The sequence below is a fragment of the Harpegnathos saltator genome, unplaced genomic scaffold, assembly GCF_003227715.2.
Source record: "Harpegnathos saltator strain DR-91 unplaced genomic scaffold, Hsal_v8.6 scaffold295, whole genome shotgun sequence".
In the NCBI taxonomy this organism is placed as follows: domain Eukaryota; kingdom Metazoa; phylum Arthropoda; class Insecta; order Hymenoptera; family Formicidae; genus Harpegnathos; species Harpegnathos saltator.
In genome coordinates this window covers 162,453-183,366 of record NW_020230089.1, presented here as the reverse complement: position 1 = coordinate 183,366, position 20,914 = coordinate 162,453, and the positions used below count along the sequence as shown (strand labels likewise).

The 20,914-nt window shown below is 45.9% G+C and overlaps 1 protein-coding gene across 1 annotated transcript in view; it reads left to right on the top strand.

The window, feature by feature from the left end:
- twz (BTB/POZ domain-containing protein twz) overlaps window positions 1-20,914 on the top strand; it is a 43,353-nt gene that overhangs the window by 2,592 nt on the left and 19,847 nt on the right. The window contains exon 2 of the mRNA XM_011150421.3: window positions 20,119-20,205. Coding sequence (XP_011148723.1) covers window positions 20,177-20,205 — 29 coding nt within the window. The 5' untranslated portion in view covers window positions 20,119-20,176. The remainder of the gene's footprint in view (window positions 1-20,118; window positions 20,206-20,914) is intronic.

The following is a 20,914-nucleotide window of genomic DNA, read 5'->3' as shown; positions in this document are numbered from 1 at the left end:
GCCGAGCTCGATAGAAAGTCAATCTGATCTCACGACGCGACCGCGGGTAAAGAAAGTTTAATCTATGCCACACGTCCGAGAGGGTGTCTCTCGGCCGCCTGCAGGTACGCCGCGCACGCAGAAACACGACGGGACAATGCGATTGCTCAATCACACGTCGCATTCCGCCGTCATCGAACAATGGTTACGATCAATTATGCACCTCGCGTCGCGCGGTAATCACACGCGAGATGCATGGAGCTTAGGCTTCGACGGGGCGCGAGAGGGAAGACGCGAGAGGAGGAGAGGATTACATAAAAGTTCTCGCGCAGCATTGGGCGATGCTCCGTGCGTAAGCGAGTCGTGCCGAGTCGCAGGCTGTTATTCCCGCCGAAAACGGAAACGGTGACCTGACCGTGTCGAAACTCACATGAGCGAATCGTAAGCGATCCATGAGAAAGCAGAGTCCGGTGTAAAAGTGACAGCGGAGGCACACCGATCGATCGAGGAAGGTCTTTTTCTTCTGCACGTGCAGAAGGAGCCAAGATGTAACCGACGGCATTCCTTTTTCTTGCTTTACTTTTTTTTCTTTTTTAATGAACGTTTATTTGAAACGGAGACAGCTAATGCCGTCGTCGCAGAAACTCGATTTATTAGTTTATTAAGCTACCATACCTTTTTCTTGGCTACGAGGGTAGTCCCGGAAGTACCTGACCTAACAAAGAAAACACAAAAAATTTGGGAAAAAATATCTTTATTTCTCTACATAGTCTCCTTTCAGCTCAATACACTTTTCCCAGCGATGTTCAATAACTTCGATACCCTGTTTACAGTAGGAATCGTCGAGCTCCTCAAAATAGCCATCAAGCCACCTTGGTCCGTTGTTTTGACTGTTCCTTCGTCTCAGGTGTGATGTGATGCACCCATGTTTCATCCATGGTTATGAATCGGCTTTATTGCTGCGAAACTTCGCCAAACATTCGATTGAAACATCCTCACGACGCTGTTTTTGTTCCAATCGCGGCACCCATCTTGCGCACAGCTTTCTCATGTGCAAATTTTCAGTCAATATGCGATGCACAGCACTTTTTGAAATGCCTGCCATGTCTGTTAACTCCCACACTTTCAATCAACGGTCATCCAATACCATATTTTGTGGATTTTCTTCACCATTTCTGGCGTGGTCACCTCATTTGGTAGACCACTGCGATGTTCGTCTTGGCAGCTCGTACGGCTTCGTTTAAACTCTGCCACCCAATATTTTATTGTTGTAAACAAAGGAGCAGACTCCCCCAGAGTAGAATCTAGCTCCGCTTTGATATTGGTTGGACTGAGTTACCTTTCAAATGAAAGTATTGTATCACATAACGATGACCAATTTTTTCCATGTTTACAAATTCACTGAGAGCGTTCACTATTGATGCCAAACAAATACTAAACAACGTAGCGTCGTCAAACTTCAAACTTAAGCTTTATAAGGTTAGTACTTTCTACCATAGTCATTCTTTTCAAACAACAACCGCTATCTATACGTCAGGTGAGGTACTTCTGGGACTACCCTCGTATTTGCACTAATTTCAGTTGACAAATTTTTGTCTCCATGGCAGCGAAAGAGTCAACCTTTCAGTTATTTCCAAAACAGCTCTGATGAGATTTAGCTGGTGATGTCAAGTTATTTTTCTCCGCGTGCATGCACAAATTGACCTTCAAACTTGCCAAACTTAACGTCTGCGTGCAAACTTGAACTTAAATATATAAACATGATCGTAATGATTTGTCTTTTAATTGAGTTTGCATCAGCCACGTTGACATTTAGCTAATAATAATGATTTATTTTTCTACGCGCGCCCTCGAATTGACCTTTAAACATCCCGAATTTAACGTCCACATATAAACTTGAGATTAAACATGTAAGCTTGATCGAAACGGTCAGTACGCACGGAAATCAATCTCCGAACATCCCGAAAATAACGCCTACGTAGAAACTCGAACTTGACGCAAAAATTGAGGAGACGTATAAACCTGATCAACGGAAACGGTCAGCCTTTCAGCCGACAATGAGTTCGGATCGGCCAATGAGATTTAATCTCACAGCAGCGACTTATTCTTCCGTGTACACGCACACAAATTGACCATTGGACACATTCCGAATTTAACGTCTATATATAAACTCGACCGTTAAGGTAGCCGAATGTCCGAAGCGACCGACCTCTCACCTGACCGCGTGGAGGAGCCGCGCGAGCGAGTCGACGAACCGAGGGATACATAAGAGAGGAGTATAAATGTGAGATAGAGATTTCGCCTCGCAACAGATGACACGTAACTGTAAAACCGCGGCCGGTGGAAAGTACCTGACGGGCGATACGAAGTCGCGGTCCCGTAATTAGCCGGCCGCCGCGAAGAGAACATGATGCAATTTTCAATTGTAACGTATTTAATATCGCACACGGGCGGGCAGACGCGACGCTTCCTCTCCTCTCGCGATTCCACCTTTCGTTTCTCATTAGACGCACCGCGGCGCATTCATTTCATATCGATGAGCAGTCGCGGGGCGATTGCAGTCGCGGGGCGTTCGGATTTTACGATGAAGCGGTAAACACCGCGCTGCGCGAACCGGTCGAGAGAGAGAGAGAACTGCGGAGAGAGCGACAGAGAGGAGGAGAGAGTAAGAAAGGGGGGGGAGAAAGAGAGAGAGAGAGAGAGAGAGAGAGAGAGAGAGAGAGAGAGAGAGAGAGAGAGAGAGAGAGAGACGGAGATAGAGGCAATTTCACACGCGTCAAACGCACGCGGCGCGAGAAACGGTAACCGTAAAGACGCGCGTTGTTGTTGCGCAACACAACTGTAATTTAATTGTGTAAAGTCCGCGACTTGTAATCAATGAAATTCCCAGACGCGCCTCTCTTTCTCTCTCGATATTGTAGATACCGCGTAAAACTCGTGAGAATGACATTAATCAACAGCGGTGCGCGTCGGCGATGACGGTAGCACCGCGGCACGACGGTGACCCGGCGAAAACGTTGTTTACTTCTCTGCGAACGGGCTGCACGCGCGCAGAAAAAATATGTCCAAACGCACGGGCATCGCCGCGCGCGCACGTATAGACCGTGGGATCCCTTTTCAAAAATTGGTTGCAACGAAATAGTCGATGTACACCTCGAGCTACAAAGGGGGAAGGGAGGCGAGAGAAGGAGCGCGCGGAATGCGCGCGGAGGGCGGAAGAGAGACTACATGAGCGAGAGAGAGAGAGAGAGAGAGAGAGAGAGAGACGGAGTGAGAGAGAGAGAGAGAGAGAGAGAGAGAGAGAGAGAGAACGAAGCGAAAGGGGGAGGCGGGAGGATTGCTAGCATTTCAGAACGGATGTGGGCTCTGTGGAAATTGTGCTGGGATAGGAAAAGGGAGGTTGGAAACCGGCTGGAGGGATAGCCGGAGGCGCAGACGCGCGCGCTCTGCAGTTGCCGTAATTAGAACCGTGCGCCCCGAGCACATAGCCCGCGGCTGACGAGTCTCCTGCGGACCGAAATTATTCATGAAGCCGCGCCACCCACGGCGAAATTTTCTCGTAAATATTTTGCCTCGTCCGAGATATCGCCCCGAATATATACGCGTACGTTTGTGAGCGCGCACGCACGCATCCGAGCATGATCGCGCTCTTCTGCAGTACGATCATCCGCCTTTCGGCGACCGGATCCGCGTCCGGGTGTGTACCCGGGTGGACGCGAAGGAATCGAAATGAGGCGGGGATCCGAAAGGAACGATCGTTAACCGTCGGCGGAAGGCACTCGGTGGTCCCGGCGGGTTATGATTGCGCGCGCTTAACGACCGCGGCGATTTTAATTACCGCGCGTGCGCGCGCGCGCCGCTATTAAATGATAAGTCGCTTTCTTTCCTTAAGCCCGATCTGCGATAGGTGCGGTTCGCTCTGTGACGCGATTTCTGGCAAAAGGCGCTCTCCCCGCGATACCAGGAGTTGCGATCCTTGAGCTTCAGGCGTTATTACGAGTTCTGGCTGCGCGGGAAACGCCTTTTGCCAGAAATTATTTTATACTTTGTGGCTTAGAGCGAAAGGCTAAAGGCTTACTGCACTTTTGATACTCGGAGAAATTTTTTACTGGATAATGTACCGTGTACTGTATCGCGTAACTGGCTATATTCAAATTTATATATTGCAACAATTTCTTTATAATTTGTTCGGGTCTTTTCATCAACTTTACAATATAAAAATTTATATATTAGCAGAATATTCCAATGAAAACGACAACAAATTTTTGTAATTTTGAATCGTATAAAAATTACGATATAGCTTACGATACAGATATTGCTGTGTATTTGTTTCGAAATATGCCCATTTGACTTTTTATTACACGATATTGCTTGAATATTTTGATGTTTCGTTTTTTACTACTTACTGTAGTAATTCGAAATACTGTAGTATTTCGACATCGACATAGAGACCGGTTTTGCAGAAAAATGTGTAAAAAATGTATAATTTAACGTAATTTTTACTATAATACATGATATTTATTATAATATTTTCTCCGTGTATCATACACGTGTATAAAACAGTTTTCCAAACTACCTTCAAATGTTTTGAATATGAGTGTATCCTAATGGGACAAGCTCCGTAGTATGGTAAGCGTACTTTCTCAGCGTACAAACTATATACTATTTCCTAGACAAATTCTCTGTGGAGAATTAGAATATAGATCGCGCCTAATCCGTGCCAAAGGCCTCGCCTCCAGAGCATTAATAATTTTCCTTCCGATACTGCGATCGGTTTCCCCTCGATGAAGGAACTTCCTTGCCGCCGCGATTTCGCCGACTGTTGAAGCTATTGGTCGGTCGAGAGCGAAAACGGCATTGTTTGCCGGCGCGAGACCAGCCGGCGGAGATATATGTACGTATGTAAATTAGCATCGCGACGTTAAAAACAGCAAGAAACGCCAAAACAACAAAGGCCATTTGTACAAACGCTGAACCCGGGCGTTATACGAGCGCGGCCAACGCGACTATTGTGCGAGATATGTGAAATTTCCCCGATCGCTGGTTACATTAAGCGCTCGCGCAGCGCGCTGCGAGAGCGTTCCGCGTAAATAAAATATACGCCGCGAAATCCGAAATAATCGACTCTCTTTTGCCGGGCTCGTCGTTATTTATGAATACGGCCCGTAGCGAAAATACATCCATAACGTGCGGCATGATTATCTTCCATAATTAAATTAATTAAAATCCTAATTGACAATTAAATTACAGCGATGACGAACTTTCTACATTTGATACCGTCGCGTTCATATCCTCTCGCGCTTCAACAAAAAGAACTAGATAGGAAATTAAATAAATTTATATCTTGAATATAATTAACGGGCACATTCAGCGCAACGTGACGCTACGCAATGTTGTCGATATGTGTCATTCGACGTTTCAACCGAATTGTTCGTCTTTTCCGTGTCTTTTGGACACGCGCGTGCGTGCGTGCGTGAGCGCGCTCAGAAACGAGCTCGCTCATATTGCGCCGACCGCGTCAAAATTTGCGTGTCTTGCGCCGCCGTTGAGCAATCGCTCGCGCGGCAACTCGGCGCGGTAAACATATGTTACGCAATCGGCTCGATATGAATCGTAAAATGCCACATGAGCATTACAATTACATAATTCTCGAGTGAGCGGAAACAAAAATATATATATACATATATATTTTTTTTATGTACATGTAGTAGCTGGGAGCGATCGCCGTGCGAGCCGTGTTTATTGATTTGTTGACATTTCGTGAGAGGTCTATCGCCCGCACGTTGCTTTTCTATTCTCCGTGTATGGTATAGAATGTGAGAGACCTGCATTCAAGTGTGCAAATGTCTCGAGAATAAAACTATTATTCGACATACGCGAGAACTTCGGACGATGGTGCGTCGCCTAAACTTGGTGAAAACTCCTGGTAGAATGTCATCGGCATCTCGCTTTCTGAGACTTTCTCAAGTTCTGTCGAAAATGCTTACCGAAAATTCCGCGCTGAAAGCCCGAAACGGCGGGAATCTCCTCGAATCCGTAAAAATTCTGAGGAATATTTGATTAGGATTTCAAAAAGTAAGTTGAAGAACCCCTGGAACCCTTTTGCGTACGCTTCAAAGTAAGATCCCTCAAATCCATAAAATATCTTTTAATGAGTCCTGCATTGAAATTCTAAAGAATGGCTTACAGAGCGTCACAGCGCTGTGCATCCCCCCCCCGCCCCGCGCGCGTTTAAAATAATTTTCCTAACGAGCCCGTGGGATTTCTAAAATTTTTAGCTTAAAACTTTAAGTATATATAAATAAGAGAGATGAGTAAATGATTATTTGCGCTCGCGTTAAGACGAGTTCTCTCTGCACTCACTAAAAATTCCTCCAGATCCTCCAGACCAAGTAAACTAAAAGAAATGTCTGATACTTCAGACTTTCGCGGGGTAGGGAAATATTTGATTCTTCAGCTTATTCCTCTCCCCGAAGAAGCGAACTGGAATGTTCACGAGACGTCGCGAACAACTCCACGATGGACCCGGAAATCAAACAAGAGAAATATCCCCGGAGCCGTAAAAGTTCGTCAAAATCCCCGATGAAGATTCCCAAAATCGATTTTAACGATATCACCGTGCCAAGTCCTTCGCCTCAACACGTCTTCCTCAGACCAGTTTCCTCAGGCCTCAGGCGGAAAGTCCGCCGAAAATCCCGAGGCAGAACCTCGCGTACAAAGCGGATTGTAGAGCGCACCGTTGCGCCGGGACTAAATCCCGCGCGCGCGCGCTCGCACTTCCGCGCGCTGCGCTTTCGTTCGTTTCTTAAATCCGCCTGTTCTGCTAAGGTAGGCGCGCACACACACACACACACACACACACACACCTGGCTGGCCAATCGGCCAGGTACCGAGGCACAGCCCCGGCGTTCGCGCGAGTATAATACGTGTTGCAATATACTCGCCGTTGCGGCGCATGAAATTCCTATCTCGGCTAGTTCGCGGCTTATGCACGTCGTCTCGCGGTCAGAGTTTCCGTCTCGTAGGGTAAGTAGGTGAGTAAGTGGTGGGAATAGGCGAGGATGAAATGGAGCAAGACATGCATTGGCGCGTGTCGGGAGTGCCTCTTTGGCTATCCGCGGCAACGGAACGGCGCGGCGCGGCGCGGCGCGGCGCGGCGCGCGTTACGTGGGCAGGTACGTGCCTACATACCTCGCGTTGCCCGGCGTAAGTAACGACGCGTACAACTGCCGCTCGTAGCTCGGTAGGTACATACCTGCCCCGGTACGAGGCAGTGCCACCAGGCACAACACCGTGTCAAAGAGAGGGGAAGGGGGAGAAAGAGAGAAAGAGAGATTTACACCGCGGCCGGTGTACAGAGTATTTCACTGTTAGCGGATCCGCTTCGGGGATGGATTTGGCTACCGAAAGGCGATAGAAAGGGTCGCAGGCACGCGGAGGGAGAGACACGCGGCCTGCTCAACCTTCCGTATCTGAATTATGCTCATCCCGGTGACCTGATAATCCGCGCGAGAAACCGAGAACTCGTGTAATTGATTTAGCTAGATTAATCTGATAACGGGGCGCGATTTATGGCAGGCCGTAATGATTACAAGTAACGTTCTAGGTCGAGCATACGCCGGCCTTGCCGACTGTAACGTGAATATTATTATCTCGTCGTTATCCGAGTGCATCTCAGGGCGTTTTCAAATGGAATTGATATACGAGTAAGATCCCGCAGCGGACGATCCTATAGATTCCCGTAGAGATGCAAGTTCGCCCGATCGCGCACCTTTATCTAGTTGATGTTGAAAATTACTGCGCGACTCGCGCGGCAATTTCCTAGGACTTCCTTTTAGTCTTTTATGGCATCAAATATTGTTCGACCACCGACATTCGATAGACCAAGAGACACCCCGAAACTAAACTTCTGATAACCTCTGGAGAGCATATCCGGAAAGCTTCGAGTCGCGAATTTGAAATCACCCTTTGAATTTGACTCAAACGCGTAGATCCGTCGCGGCAATGCGAAAAAGATCCCGACAAATCTACGTGATGGCGTTGAAGAGAAATTCTTACGCCCGCGTCTACACAGCAACGACCTCCCGATGCCAAGTCCGTCCTTACGAGGCCATAATGAAACATTCAGTACATACATGATAACGCGCGTATCCTTTGCGTGTCGCCGCGCGCGCACACGCGTATACTCTACTCGATGAGATATTCTAAAAAGCCCGGGCGAACGCATCGCCGACGAGATAAAAACGCCCACGGCGGGTACGGCGTGGCATTTAGCATTCCGATTCTTATATCGGCAAAGCACGGCGGGAGCGTGTGTAGCGAGCGTATGAGGAATCGCGACCGGCCGAGAGCCAATAATATCGGCCGGCCCGACCGATATTCATTTCTGCGTCTTCGCGGACGTCGAATGAGACATGGAAACGGACGCAATAAAGTTACATCGAGCACGCACGCGCGCGCTCGCTCGCTCACGCGAGATTCGCAACAATTACTTTAACCGGGCCGGTGTGTGTTTTGCGTTTTTCCCGCGTGGCGATTTATCGACGAACAAATCCGACACGAGCGCGTTGCCGAGAGAAAGGGCACGAACACGTGTCATAAAAGACAGGATGGACAGGTGGGAATCTACGCCTCGATGTAGAAGCAGCGCAACGATGTAGTTCGTGAGCGCTCGCGACCGCGATTCTTCTCTCTTTCCCCCCCCCTCTCTCTCTCTCTCTCTCTCTCTCTCTCTCAATCTCGTTCTCTGGACCGACAGACATCGAAAATCCGCAGCTCGCAGGCTGTCGGCCGGAAAAACAGGAAAGCGCTGGATCCCGAGCGCGATTATTATTATCGCCGGACCGGTGGCGGGCCGACGAAGTTGCGTCGTTAACGATCGTTAAGCAACGGCGACGGGGCGAGGTAATGAGTGGCCGAGCGAGCGGGTGCGCGATTGAAAACAAGTGCGCATAATTTCGCGGGGTAATGATCTCCCATGGTAGCCGGCAACTATTCACGTCCGTCTATCGTTTGCGTCCGACGAATGACGTTCCGGTAATGAAGTACCAGGTGGTAAATGCGCGAGCTCGCGAATGCAAGGGAAAGAACGGCGCGGCGCGCCAGCGACGTTGCGAACTGGAAAACCTTAACAAGGTACACACAAACGCGCGCGCACCAGGCTCCCTCTCTCTCTCTCTCTCTCTCTCTCTCTCTCTCTCTCTCTCTCTCTCTCTCTCTATCTATCTATCTATCTATCTATCTCTCTCTTTTCCCCTTTATCTCTCTCTCTCTCTCGCGCGCGCTCTTTCATGACGACCGGCCGTTACCGCGAATAGCGTCCGATTGGGAGATAGCAATTAATGTTATAAAAGCTTTCTCCGGCGAAGCCGCGCTCGTCGCCGTACTCGCCCGCTCAAACGGCTTTCAACATATTAGCGCGCCGATAATTATACTGAATTTCCGCGAGGCAATCCGCGCGGGACGGTCAATGGGACGATTGCAAAAAGTTACGAGAGTTTTTAAGTACAGATAAACACCGTGCGGCTCGGCCCGCGGCGCAGCGCGGGAGAAACAGGCGGAACGCGCGAGACGGAGAACAGAAAGAACGCGAGAAGGTGAAATGTGATTGGGAATTTTTCGGCGGATTACTCGGCGAGCCGATGTGTAATCACGCGAAGCGTGTAAAGCAGGAGAGACAGAGAGCGGAAGAGAAGGAGAGAAAGAAAGTAAGGGATACAAAAGAGAATGACTGATGTACAATTTAACATTAAATTAAACATCACATTAAGCCGCGTAATAACACCCTTGCAATTTTTACACATACACACATGCACGCACGCACGCGCGCGCGCGCGAATCGATATTACTTTCCTCCTGCGCTCATACGGCGGCAGAAGCTCCTCCGCTGGCCGAGTCGAAACACCGTGTTATCGTAACCGTATATAAACGGAGTGTTATCTTAACGCTATTTTATTATCATCCATCGCGCATCACGCAACAATAAATTATCGCGGCGCGCGCACCGTCGCACGATAATTTATTATACGTAAAACGAAATATCGTAACAGTACCGGCCATAAATATTTATCGAGTTAATGCGCGCATTTCCGCTGATGTATGGACAAAAGTATCGCGCGTGGTAATGTGTATAATAAGCCGTACGATAAATACGACCGAATACGCCGCGCGTAAATGCCGCGTTCGCTCGTTCGCGCTCGCGCTCGCACGCGCACGGAGATCGCTATCGCGTCGTCGCAGAATCGACGAGGCATTGTGCCTATAAATACGATCCCTGCGGCGCTTATTCTACGGAGATTGGGTAACGGGGATGATGGAGCGCCGCGAGTACATCTAAAAGTACCCGCCGAGCGGCCCGGACGCGCGAGGCTGCCGTGTTAATCGCGCGGCGAGGGAGCGAACCGATCCATCAATCAGCTGCACGTTCGCTTCGCGGTAGCTTAATGCACTTATCGGGACGCCGCGAGTCTCACGACCAGAGATATTAACTGAGCGGCCAGGGGAGAAAGGGAACGGGGGGAGGGAAGAGAGATGAAGACACGCGCGCACGCGGATCTATTGTTCGATTCTCGTTTCTCCGGCGCGTAAAAGGCTCGCGCGAGTCCTCGGACGCGATGATCGATTATGGGATGCGTGGAGAACCTCAGCTCTCTCCCCCCCCCCCGCTCTCCCTCTCCCTCTCCCTGTTTCTCGCTGATATCGTGGAGAGAAATCGTCGCGAGTTTCGAATTATAGTCCTAAATAGGTTCTAATATTTGAAAATTGTTGACGGAAGACACAGTGTACTTTTCAGTAGCGAAAAGATCTTTAGAAAAATAATTGTAGAAAAATAGTTAGATCAATGCCGAGCAACGCATGTCGTCAACCCCCCGCAAAATCTTCAACAAAAATATTGATTAAAAAATTTTGAGTCAATGATTATAAGTTGTAATCATTGTTTCCCTGTATTTTTTGTTTTACCTTTAACATACTTGTCACGTATAATTTTCAATGTGAAAATTATCAAAGAAAGGTACATGTGGCTTCCAGTAGAGAAAAAAATTCCCGAAGGATATTCCTATGCAATGCCGACGATATGCATCGTTAACGCTCGCTGTCCACGTTGACTTTAACCCTTAAATTTTCTAATTTGGCTTTGCGCAAATCTTAGCGCTTAGAAGTCAAAGTGTGACCGTTATATAATCAGCTGATTGAAGGTTGCAACGTTTTTTTTCGATGAATTCCATAATGATTCCGGTATCCAATAGGAGTACCTGTTTTTTTTTTTAGTAATCCTTAAGAGATCTATCTTTTTGTTAGAATGTATCGTAAAACTTATCGGAAAATGTTGCATCCATGATTGGAGTTTAACGTATATAGCTGTAAATAGTGAGAAATAATCTTTGTCCAATTTAATTTTTCTCAATCTTTCGCGTCGGCAAAAGCTATGTTACATCGGTGTATTCGGTGTTAAGAAATTAGAGATCTCGCAATGTCACCTCTTCGTTCGTTCTCCAGTAATATTTGTTATTCACAACAGAAAGCGACATTGTATCATCCACGGGTCGATAGTCACAAGGATATTTAAGCGCAAAGGACACGAGGAAATTAAGCATCGGTACGGATCCGCGACATAAAGAGCATTTGTGTGTGACCGCGAAAGTTCGGATTAATAATATGCAAAATACACCCGCGAAATCGTGTTGTTTCGGGAAAACTGATGCGCGTACACATATGTACATATACACACACACATACACACATACGATATGAAAATAGTTTCCACACATGTTTAGTGTTTATGTCTACATGTTTCTAATCGGTGCTTAGTATATTAGTATTTAAAATAATAATGTAAATTTGGTATTAAGTATCAATAAAAGCGACATTTCCGATAATGCATTGAATACATTCTCAAATTACCTACAATATTATGAAAAAAATTGTATGATGTCACTTAAACTCCACATATTCCAGATAACATTGAATTTTCCATGAAAAAAAAGATGTTTTCGTTTTTTTTATTGCAAGTACTAACTTTCATGAGATAGGTGAACGTTTACCTTAGAAGCTTTTTTCTTAAATTGTCGAAAGCTCTTCAAAAATCACACGCATCATTGCGCTTAACATTTTGTGTGTACACACATACATATACACATACATGTGTGTACGTATGTATGTGTGTACGTATATATATACATATGTATGTACACATATATATATACATATACATCAGCCGATACGAAGATTACATTCTGTAGATTATAACGTTAATAACGTTGCGGGTTCGAACGCACAGCTCGTATGCGCTCGCAAATGGCTCTCCATTACAAATATTATTCAGAGCGAGAGAGAGAGAGAGAGAGAGAGAGAGAGAGAGAGAGAGCGAGCGAACCGACCTCACTGGCCCTCATAATGAAATCACCAGAGGGAAATCCGTCGGTCGAGCGGGTCCAAATGAATTCGCACGCGGTATCATTTCATCACTTTGTGGTTCCATCCGATATCTCTGTTATTCCTAGCTTTGTGCCCGGCCGTCATGAGTGTGTATCAACATACAAGTTTCTCCGGAAAAGATTGACGGACAGCTATTGATTTAATGAAAATTAATCATGCGTCGTAGGACGGAGAAACGGATGGAGAGAAGAAAAGAAGGGGTGAGAGGGAGCCGGAAACGGCAATGCTCTTCCCTTAAATATTACTGCAGTGCGTAACGTTTGATATTTAATTAAACGCTCGTTCGTTCGTTCGTTCGTTCGTTCGTTCGTGCGTTCATGCGTTCGTTCGTTCGAAAGCCGCACATTTTCAAGTTGATTGAATCCGACATATTTAATATCCGCGAGTGCACGCGCGTGTGTATAATTATCCGTGCGCGTACTCGTCCGGTCCTTCGCTCCGCGATCCTACGAATACACGGATCCACGGTACTCGTTTAATTGCAGCGCTCACGCACGCAACCTCCCTAATTAACAGCGCGACTTGCCAAACTCTTCTACTTCCGCGAAGTAAGTACCGGCGCTAAGCTACCTCGCTCGCTCCCTCGCAGTTTCCACTCGGAGCGGCGGCGGGTTTTTCCGGCGATACATCGTCGCCCGGTGTAACCGAGCGCGCGCTGGGATTTGCATACGCCGACGTCCCCCAGGCCATTAAACGTCCGCGTGAAGTTAGTGGTGCTCTTCTTCTGCGCACGACATCGTGCACGCGCGCGTCCTTAGCGCTCGTGCGCTCGCTCGCGCTAGTGAGCACTAGCGAGCACTAGCGAGCGAGCGAGCGCACGAGCGAACGCCGCCTCGTCGTCATGTCCCCCGGGCTGTTCGCGACCATACTTGACGTATGTGCGCGAATTTATGCGCTCGGTTGCGTATCGGTGCACACGCGAGCCTCGTCGTGTGCGCATATCAGAACTGTATCTGGATAAGAGGCCCCGCCGCGCGATAGCCTGCGGCCGATAACGCGAGTATACGACGGTGTCGTCGCAGACGACGTCGCGACTCGTCGCATCGCTTACCTACCTGCCTAGCGCGCTTCTCTCTTTCTGTCTCGAGCGTCTCTGCGCTCCACCCCCATCCTTTCTAATTTGACGTTCGAGAGGCGACGACGTCGCTTCTTCACACCTGGCCGAGGCCCTTTTCGCGCTCGCGACGACGGCGGACGCGTGCCCGTCTGCCTGTCTTCCTGCCGGCCTTCCTGCCGGCACTTGGACGCCCTCGAGAATCCTGCTTACAAATCGCGGCATCTTTTCGACCGTCCGAGCAGCGCGCCGACGGCCCTTGCGGGCTGCGTCGTGGCTTCGTCGGAGAATTTTTTCTGCTGAAATTGTGCTCGAGAAGCGCTCGAGAAGTGGTGACGGCCGCGTATAGCTTCTCGGTAAACGCCGACGGGAGAATTACATCAATGTTGTAATTCCCGCGAATCAACAATGTAAATGTGATATAACGTATGTAAATAGAGAAAAAAGATGGGGCTTGAGTTAATGTGACACGATGAACGGACCAAGCGCGTTTTGATTCAAGGAAACAGGATTCATGGCGATTTTTGTGAACGAAATTTAGATTTAATGAGCAGAAATGCGGTTTCTTTCAACAAAAACAGGTTTGGTCTGTTCACTCTCGCGTCAATTCAGCCAATCATTTTTTCTCCGTGTACATAACAATTACATCGTCCAATGGAAAATTACAACATTAAAGTAACATTACTGTTATTATTGGTGTTCCCTGGATCGCATTCGAGTGAATTCTCTACTCTGAATCGTCGAGTGAATATTCTTCTCATTCGAAATTGAAGAATAAAGTTGATGGACACAATTCTTTTCTAACATTCATTGCGCCTAGAGTTTTGTTCACATTTTTTAACCATAAGGTTAATTATTCAAGAAAATAATACCGATGTCTCACATATTACTTCCTGTTTTTTAAACGTGATTTTAAATGTTACGTTACAAATGTCCGTCTACCTAAGCAATATTTGAGATATCGTTGCCGTTCTCTCGCATAATCAACCGTCATGGTCCACGAATACGTAAACAGAATGCGTGTAAGCGAGAAGAAAAAATTCCAACAGCCTTAAGCCTTAAGTAGAATGTCAATTGATTGGTTTATCACACCGATCTGTATGTTCCAACGTCTTGCAGGAGCAAATTCATTTTAGCCAATTGCAACGTTCACTCGCTCACGGAAGAGAATCAAGAAACCACTCTAAGTTTGAGTGAAGCATTCGCTCTTGCGATTCCGCGAATGGCGGTATTTTCACCACGATCGCTTCGAGCGAATTTTCACTCGTTTTGAGTGAGAGCTTTCACCCGAAGAAATTGAGGGAGAGAAAGAGAGAGAGAGAGAGAGAGAGAGAGAGAGAGAGAGAGAGAGAGAGAGAGAGAGAGAGAGAGAGAGAGAGAGAGAGAGAGGGAGGGAGAGAGGGAGGCCGCGAGCCGATTTTTCATTATTATTAGGGGAGTGTTCATCTCTGGAACGCATACGAAGCGAAGGTGATAATTTTTTATCAGGTATCGAATGGCCGCACTAACAAAGGCGCCGTCGTTTGTCCGTCGCGCTGCGTATAAGTACCATCCGCGAATATCGTGTCGTGCTCGCGCGCGGACGCGGGCTATTAACGAAGAAAGCCATATTGGTGGCACAGACACTTGCTCAGATAGCACACAATAATTGTGTATTCTCTATCCCGCCTCTATCTTTATCCGCGCGCAAGCGTGCCCGCAGGCGCAGACGCGGATATATGTATGTATGTGTAATAAAACTATCTACGTATGAGATACAATTGGCTCGAGGCGTCGCCGCATCGCGATGGACGTTATATTGCGGATATATCGTTACGGCATTCGTCCCCGTTACGCTTCCATATTCCGGGATTTCTTCTTTGAATTGACGAACGCGCGCGCTCTCGGCGGAGTCTCGGCGGAGCCGACCGCGAAACGCGGTATCGGCGATTCCAAGCGAGCGATCGCGCGATTCCGAATGTATCGATCTTAAACGCAAACGGCACGCCTCGCGTCGCGCCGCGTCGCGCCGCGTCGCGCCGCGTCGCGCCGCGTCGCGCCGCGCCGCGCTACGTCGGGGCCACGTGTGCACGAAATTATTTACATAAATTGTTTCTGTACACGAATGTAAATAGTAATTTCCGCGTTGAATTAATTGTCGATTTCGCGCGCGTGTAATTATACATAAAATTAATCGCCGGATGGCTTCAGTATATTCGCTGTTAACGTACATTCGTATACCGAGAGCAAACCGCCCGGAGGCACCTGGACGCGACCATGATCGTTATCGCTATATTGTTGTATAACTACATCGTTCTTCGGATTCTTCTTTCGCCCGCGACGATTCTCTGCCGGTCATTTCAGAACTTATTGTTATGAGCGCACCCGATAACCCCGTTTTCATGTTTCACGGCTCAAATTGCAGCCGTCCAATGGGGGCCTGCGCCTCCAGTGTGACGGAAACGCATATAGGCGGAAGTAAACTCGGTATTTCTCACGTAAAATTAATTCGCATATTATCTATGAAAAAATACAGGATAGAAAAACGAATGCGGAAAACAAGCGCGGGCGAGGTCGACGCGACACCATTTTTGCGATGCAAATAGACTTCCATGATTATCGTGACGTAAGACCATCGATGACGTGGAAACTTTACAATCTGATAATTTTTTAATTACGTTCGCGAAGCTGCTATACCGTATATTGAGCTAATCATCAAATGCACGTAATACAATAATCCAATCTTTCGCTGTATTCATGCAGCAACAAATATGCTGAAAATTGCTCTCAGACCTTCATATCACGCTTTATATGACATAATCGTTTCGAGTGAAAATAATCCACTCGAAATTCCGATCATTTCTTTTATATTTCCAGCTTAATTCATTTCTGTCACATCATTTACGCGTCAAACGCGAGTGCCACAGTGAATCATTCGCAAGAGCCACGACTATAGCACGTCGGCTAAAGTTGCCGCGCTAAAGTTGCCGCCAAATTTACTACTCGAAAACGCGAGAACGACGACGCGGCCGATTCGACGGTGCCGTCCGCGTCCGAGCGGCAGCTTTTCATCCGTCCGTATCTCAATTGGAGAACGCGCGCGCTTTCACGGCGTACGAACAATATAATCGAAGCGCTGTCGAGACCCATTAATATCTCCGGAGCGCCGCGAGCGCGAACGCGCGCGCCGGCCATCGGCGCGGCGACACGCGTTTCCGCGAGCGCGTAGCGCGACGATGATCGATCTCTCATCGACGCTAAAGTCACCGCAACGGTCACCGCGACAGAGTTAATTACGTATGCAAGTATGCGTGCTTGTACTCGCAAATGCATAGCCCCACATAAATCTGCCGATTCAGCCTGCGGCGGCGCAACCGCCGCCGTGATGGCCGTTGTTGCCTCGCGTCCGCCTCCGCCGGGCACGACGCGCTGCACCGTCTCTTATTCTGCTCCTTAACCCGATGTCCGACTTGCGCGACGACCGCTCTCCTCCTCCCCCTCCCCCTTCCCCTCTCCCGCCCCCGGCCACAGTTCTCTCCGCCGAACGCCGAAGGTGGAGGAGAGAAGCGTCCCGACGACCTCTCGCAGAGCGGCCGAGAAAAGGCGCTGCATCGCATTTCGCGGCGTCTCCCGCGGCGATGCGCGCGGACTGATGTGGGCGAGGGTGGTAGGTAGGTTGGTAGGTAGGTAGATGAGTGGAGGAGAAAACCGGTACCCCTTTCTCCCCCTATGTTTGTATATGTGTGTGTATGTTTGTGCCGGTGCACCGTGTCTTCGGACCATTCCTCGCGGATTCCTCGTCGCGGATGGTGGAAAGCGAGTATTATTGCCGCGGCGAGCTGAAACGCGAGGCTTCCCCGCGATCATCGCGATAAACAGCGACGCACTCGGGATGGAACTTGAGTCTCGCGATTTGCCGATTGTTTCGGATATTTGATCGGAGATATGAGTATTCGGATAGGCAGGTGCCTGCAAATTTAGCAATAACTTCATTAGTCGATGTGTAGAGATTGCATCCCTTTATGGGATGCTTCATATGATGCTGATATTTTTCACGCAGAATGATGAATAGACACACGAAGGACGAGGAATTATTAAAATCTCCTTGAAACAATATATCATGTAGAATGTGACGTGAAAATCTGAGAGTGAGATTTTAATGTAAATTTGTTAATGTAATAAAAAATTTACATTATTGTGTATCGATGTAAATTTAACGATTTATTCAGAATAATATATTTGCTTCATTTATATAGTTTAATAAATCGTAAATTTTTCGTCATCGATCCTCTCAGGTCATAATAATTATGAAAGTCTATCTGGGTAACTAATATTACGCTGACCGAAAATTCTCCTATTAATGATAATTTTAAACATCGGAATTTCCTAGGATCTTTTCGAGTTCAGCGGAAATTCCGATCGGAGCGCATGGATTTTCGTAAAAATAGACCTTAAAATGAACCTATGTTAATCGTAATATTCCTCAATCATTATACATTAGATGAAACCAGTAATAAAAAATTATTAGTCTCGTTCACTGAGAGATATGATGAAACATAAAATATGAAATTTTAAACAAATCTTAAAATAAGTCATCACACATATGATCGAAACAAAACTTACTTTAAATCATAAAGTAATGTTTATGTTAATATAACTATCGATTGTTTATGTTAATATAATAAAAATGAGAAAAATGTTCATTTTATGATTTAAATTTTCCCAATTTTCAACATAATTTGTTTCAATTTCGTTTTCTGTTTTGTAAAGTTTTTCTATTTTCATTGTCGTTTTGTAAAATGAAATAAATGTTTAGAGAATAAATTTGAAAAACAGAAAAAATCTTTGAAAAAATATTGTGGAGAGCAAATTGGATCCATTCCAACTTTTTACTTAAAATCGCCCTTCTTTCAAACATTACGTTTCTGACTTGAGTCTTTGTAAATTTTTTAATTAAAATTTTTTAATTAAAATAGTTTTTGAAAGAAATTGAAATTAGATTCTAATTAAATCCTAGCACATTTTCCACATGAGTTTCCTCTATTTTATGACATTTCATGTCAACGCGACAATATTTTGCTATATTAAAAAAACTATCGCGAAATATATATCTTCAATAACGTGACAGCATATTCAAGCCATTTCTACTAATCAGATTCAATGAAAGATTGAATAAAACGTAATATAATGTAACAAAAGAGATGTTAAAAAATTTTAAGTTGTCAAGTTTCTCGGGCTTCGCGTACATCGTCATCACATTAGCGCATGGAGGCAAGTGCTTCTTTAAGCGGCCGAAATTAATCGCTTGGATCGTGTCTAAAAACCGTGCATTACGGAAACTGTGAAAAGCATGCCTCGGGACAATGGCCAATAATGAGCCTGGCCTTTCACAAGCGCGCGGAAAATTCGAGAGGGCAGAACCTCTAACTCGCGCACCAAACTGGCCAGCTCCCTTTCCACTGGGAGCACGATTAAAAGAATCCCCTTGGACGGTCGGTCGCTCGGCCGGCCGGTCGGCCAGCGCCCGCCAAATATTGTTTCGCCGTTAATTGCCTTATTAATACATACGAGAATTTCACGTTAATGTTCCAAGCCCTCAGTCGATTCAGCATTGCCGATGTTTGGCCAAAAACAATGGCTCGTTAAACTAGTGTTATCGTCACCCGCGAGCCGCCGCGTGATCGATACGCTAAATCGACACCTGCGTTTCGCGGATAAAACGGGGGTAAGCGCTAAATTCGAGATTGAGATACGGCTGCAGATTTAACTTGGCGATAATTCAAAATAAAACCTCGTCGGTTGGCTCGATGATGTATGCACGTGTGTATGTGTTTGTGTATGTATGTACGTGTTGTGTACGTGTGTGTGTGTGTGTGTGTGTGTGTGTGTGTGTGTGAATATTTCGGGTAATTCTCGAATGCAAGAGCAGTGAGACCAGAACGTACGCGTATAGATTTCCATTCCGACCGCGGAATATTTTTTAATGACTCTTCGATAAATTTGGGGAGTTCGATTTTACTCAAGTATGGAGACGTTAATTATTTTCGGATTACACGCGATTAAAAAAGAGAAGCTATTTTATATGACGATCTTAACAAACTAGATGAATGTTAAAGCTGTATTTTTCGGCTAATATCAGGCGAAGTTCGCTCTAATTGAAATCTTTATTTGAGACTTGATTGTGCGAAGGTACGAAATGTTAAAAATTAAGCAGAAACGATTATTTGCCCTTGATATTTCCGCCGAGGGGAACTTGTCTCCGCGGGAAATCGACTATTACAAAACAATGTGATAGTAATGGAACACTCTGCGCAAATAGATGCGTTAGGTAAATCAGTTTTATTGTAGATCGATATATTGTTAATTTGGTGCTGTGGTGCTCTACAGAGCATAATTAGTGAACCGCATTGATAATTAATTTTATGTACGAAACAGGTAAATTAATACAGAAGAGCCCACTTTATGTTGATCATTGCAAATGCAATGGCAAAAGAAACTCTCTCTCTCTCTCTCTCTCTCTCTGTCTCTCTCTCTCTCTCTCTCTCTCTCTCTCTCTCTCTCTCTCTCTCTCTTTAAGTCGCCCCCGTGTGTGCTACGAATTTAACTTGTCGCATTTATCCTCGTTTAATCGACATGGTGTATGAGTAACGTCCTCGTATTTTTAATTGCAGACGGAAATGTGAGGCCGATGGGAAGGAGGCGAAGGCGGAGCTGACGGCGCAACGCAATATGTTCCCTAGCGCTCAAATTAAAATGAGGTAAATAAATCCACGAGTTCCGGTAAATAAATTTACGAGTCTCGCGATGGTCTACTTCATCATGAGAAAGGCTTATACGCGACATACTTTACATAGATAAATCTACGTTGCGCACTGGCGCGAAACTGCTGCTGTCTAATCAAAATTTTTCGTATATCCAACGTTATAATCAAATGCTATTCTACCGCTGAGAAAAAAGAGATGACTCAGATTATCTTCTTTTTCCGACTAATAATTATTTTCAATAAAGAATATTTTCCTGATAATATGTTTAAAATATAATCATCGCAAATTGTAGAAAAATTGCTGAAAAAAATATTCTCTTTTGAAGAACATAAAATTTATGCTTTACGTAGGAAGCAAATCATTTTCTTCGACATGAAATATTTTCTTTATAATAATCTTAAAAATTATGCTTGTCACAAATTTCAGATAAATTATTGAAAATAATTTTCTTTTTAAGAACATAAAGTTTATTTGAAGATTTTATTAAGATTTGAAGATTTCAATTTAATAGGCATTCTTTAAATTAATAGTTTTGAACGAGGTTGAATTCTGAATTCCGATTTTGAGTAAATTGTGAATTCTAATTTTGAATAAATTTGACTCTGATAATAAATTTATTATCATAGATTGGCGGGTACATAAACTTCCGAGATATACGAAACAAATAACATTTGCTTAAATGCAAATGCTACACTTTTCTCTG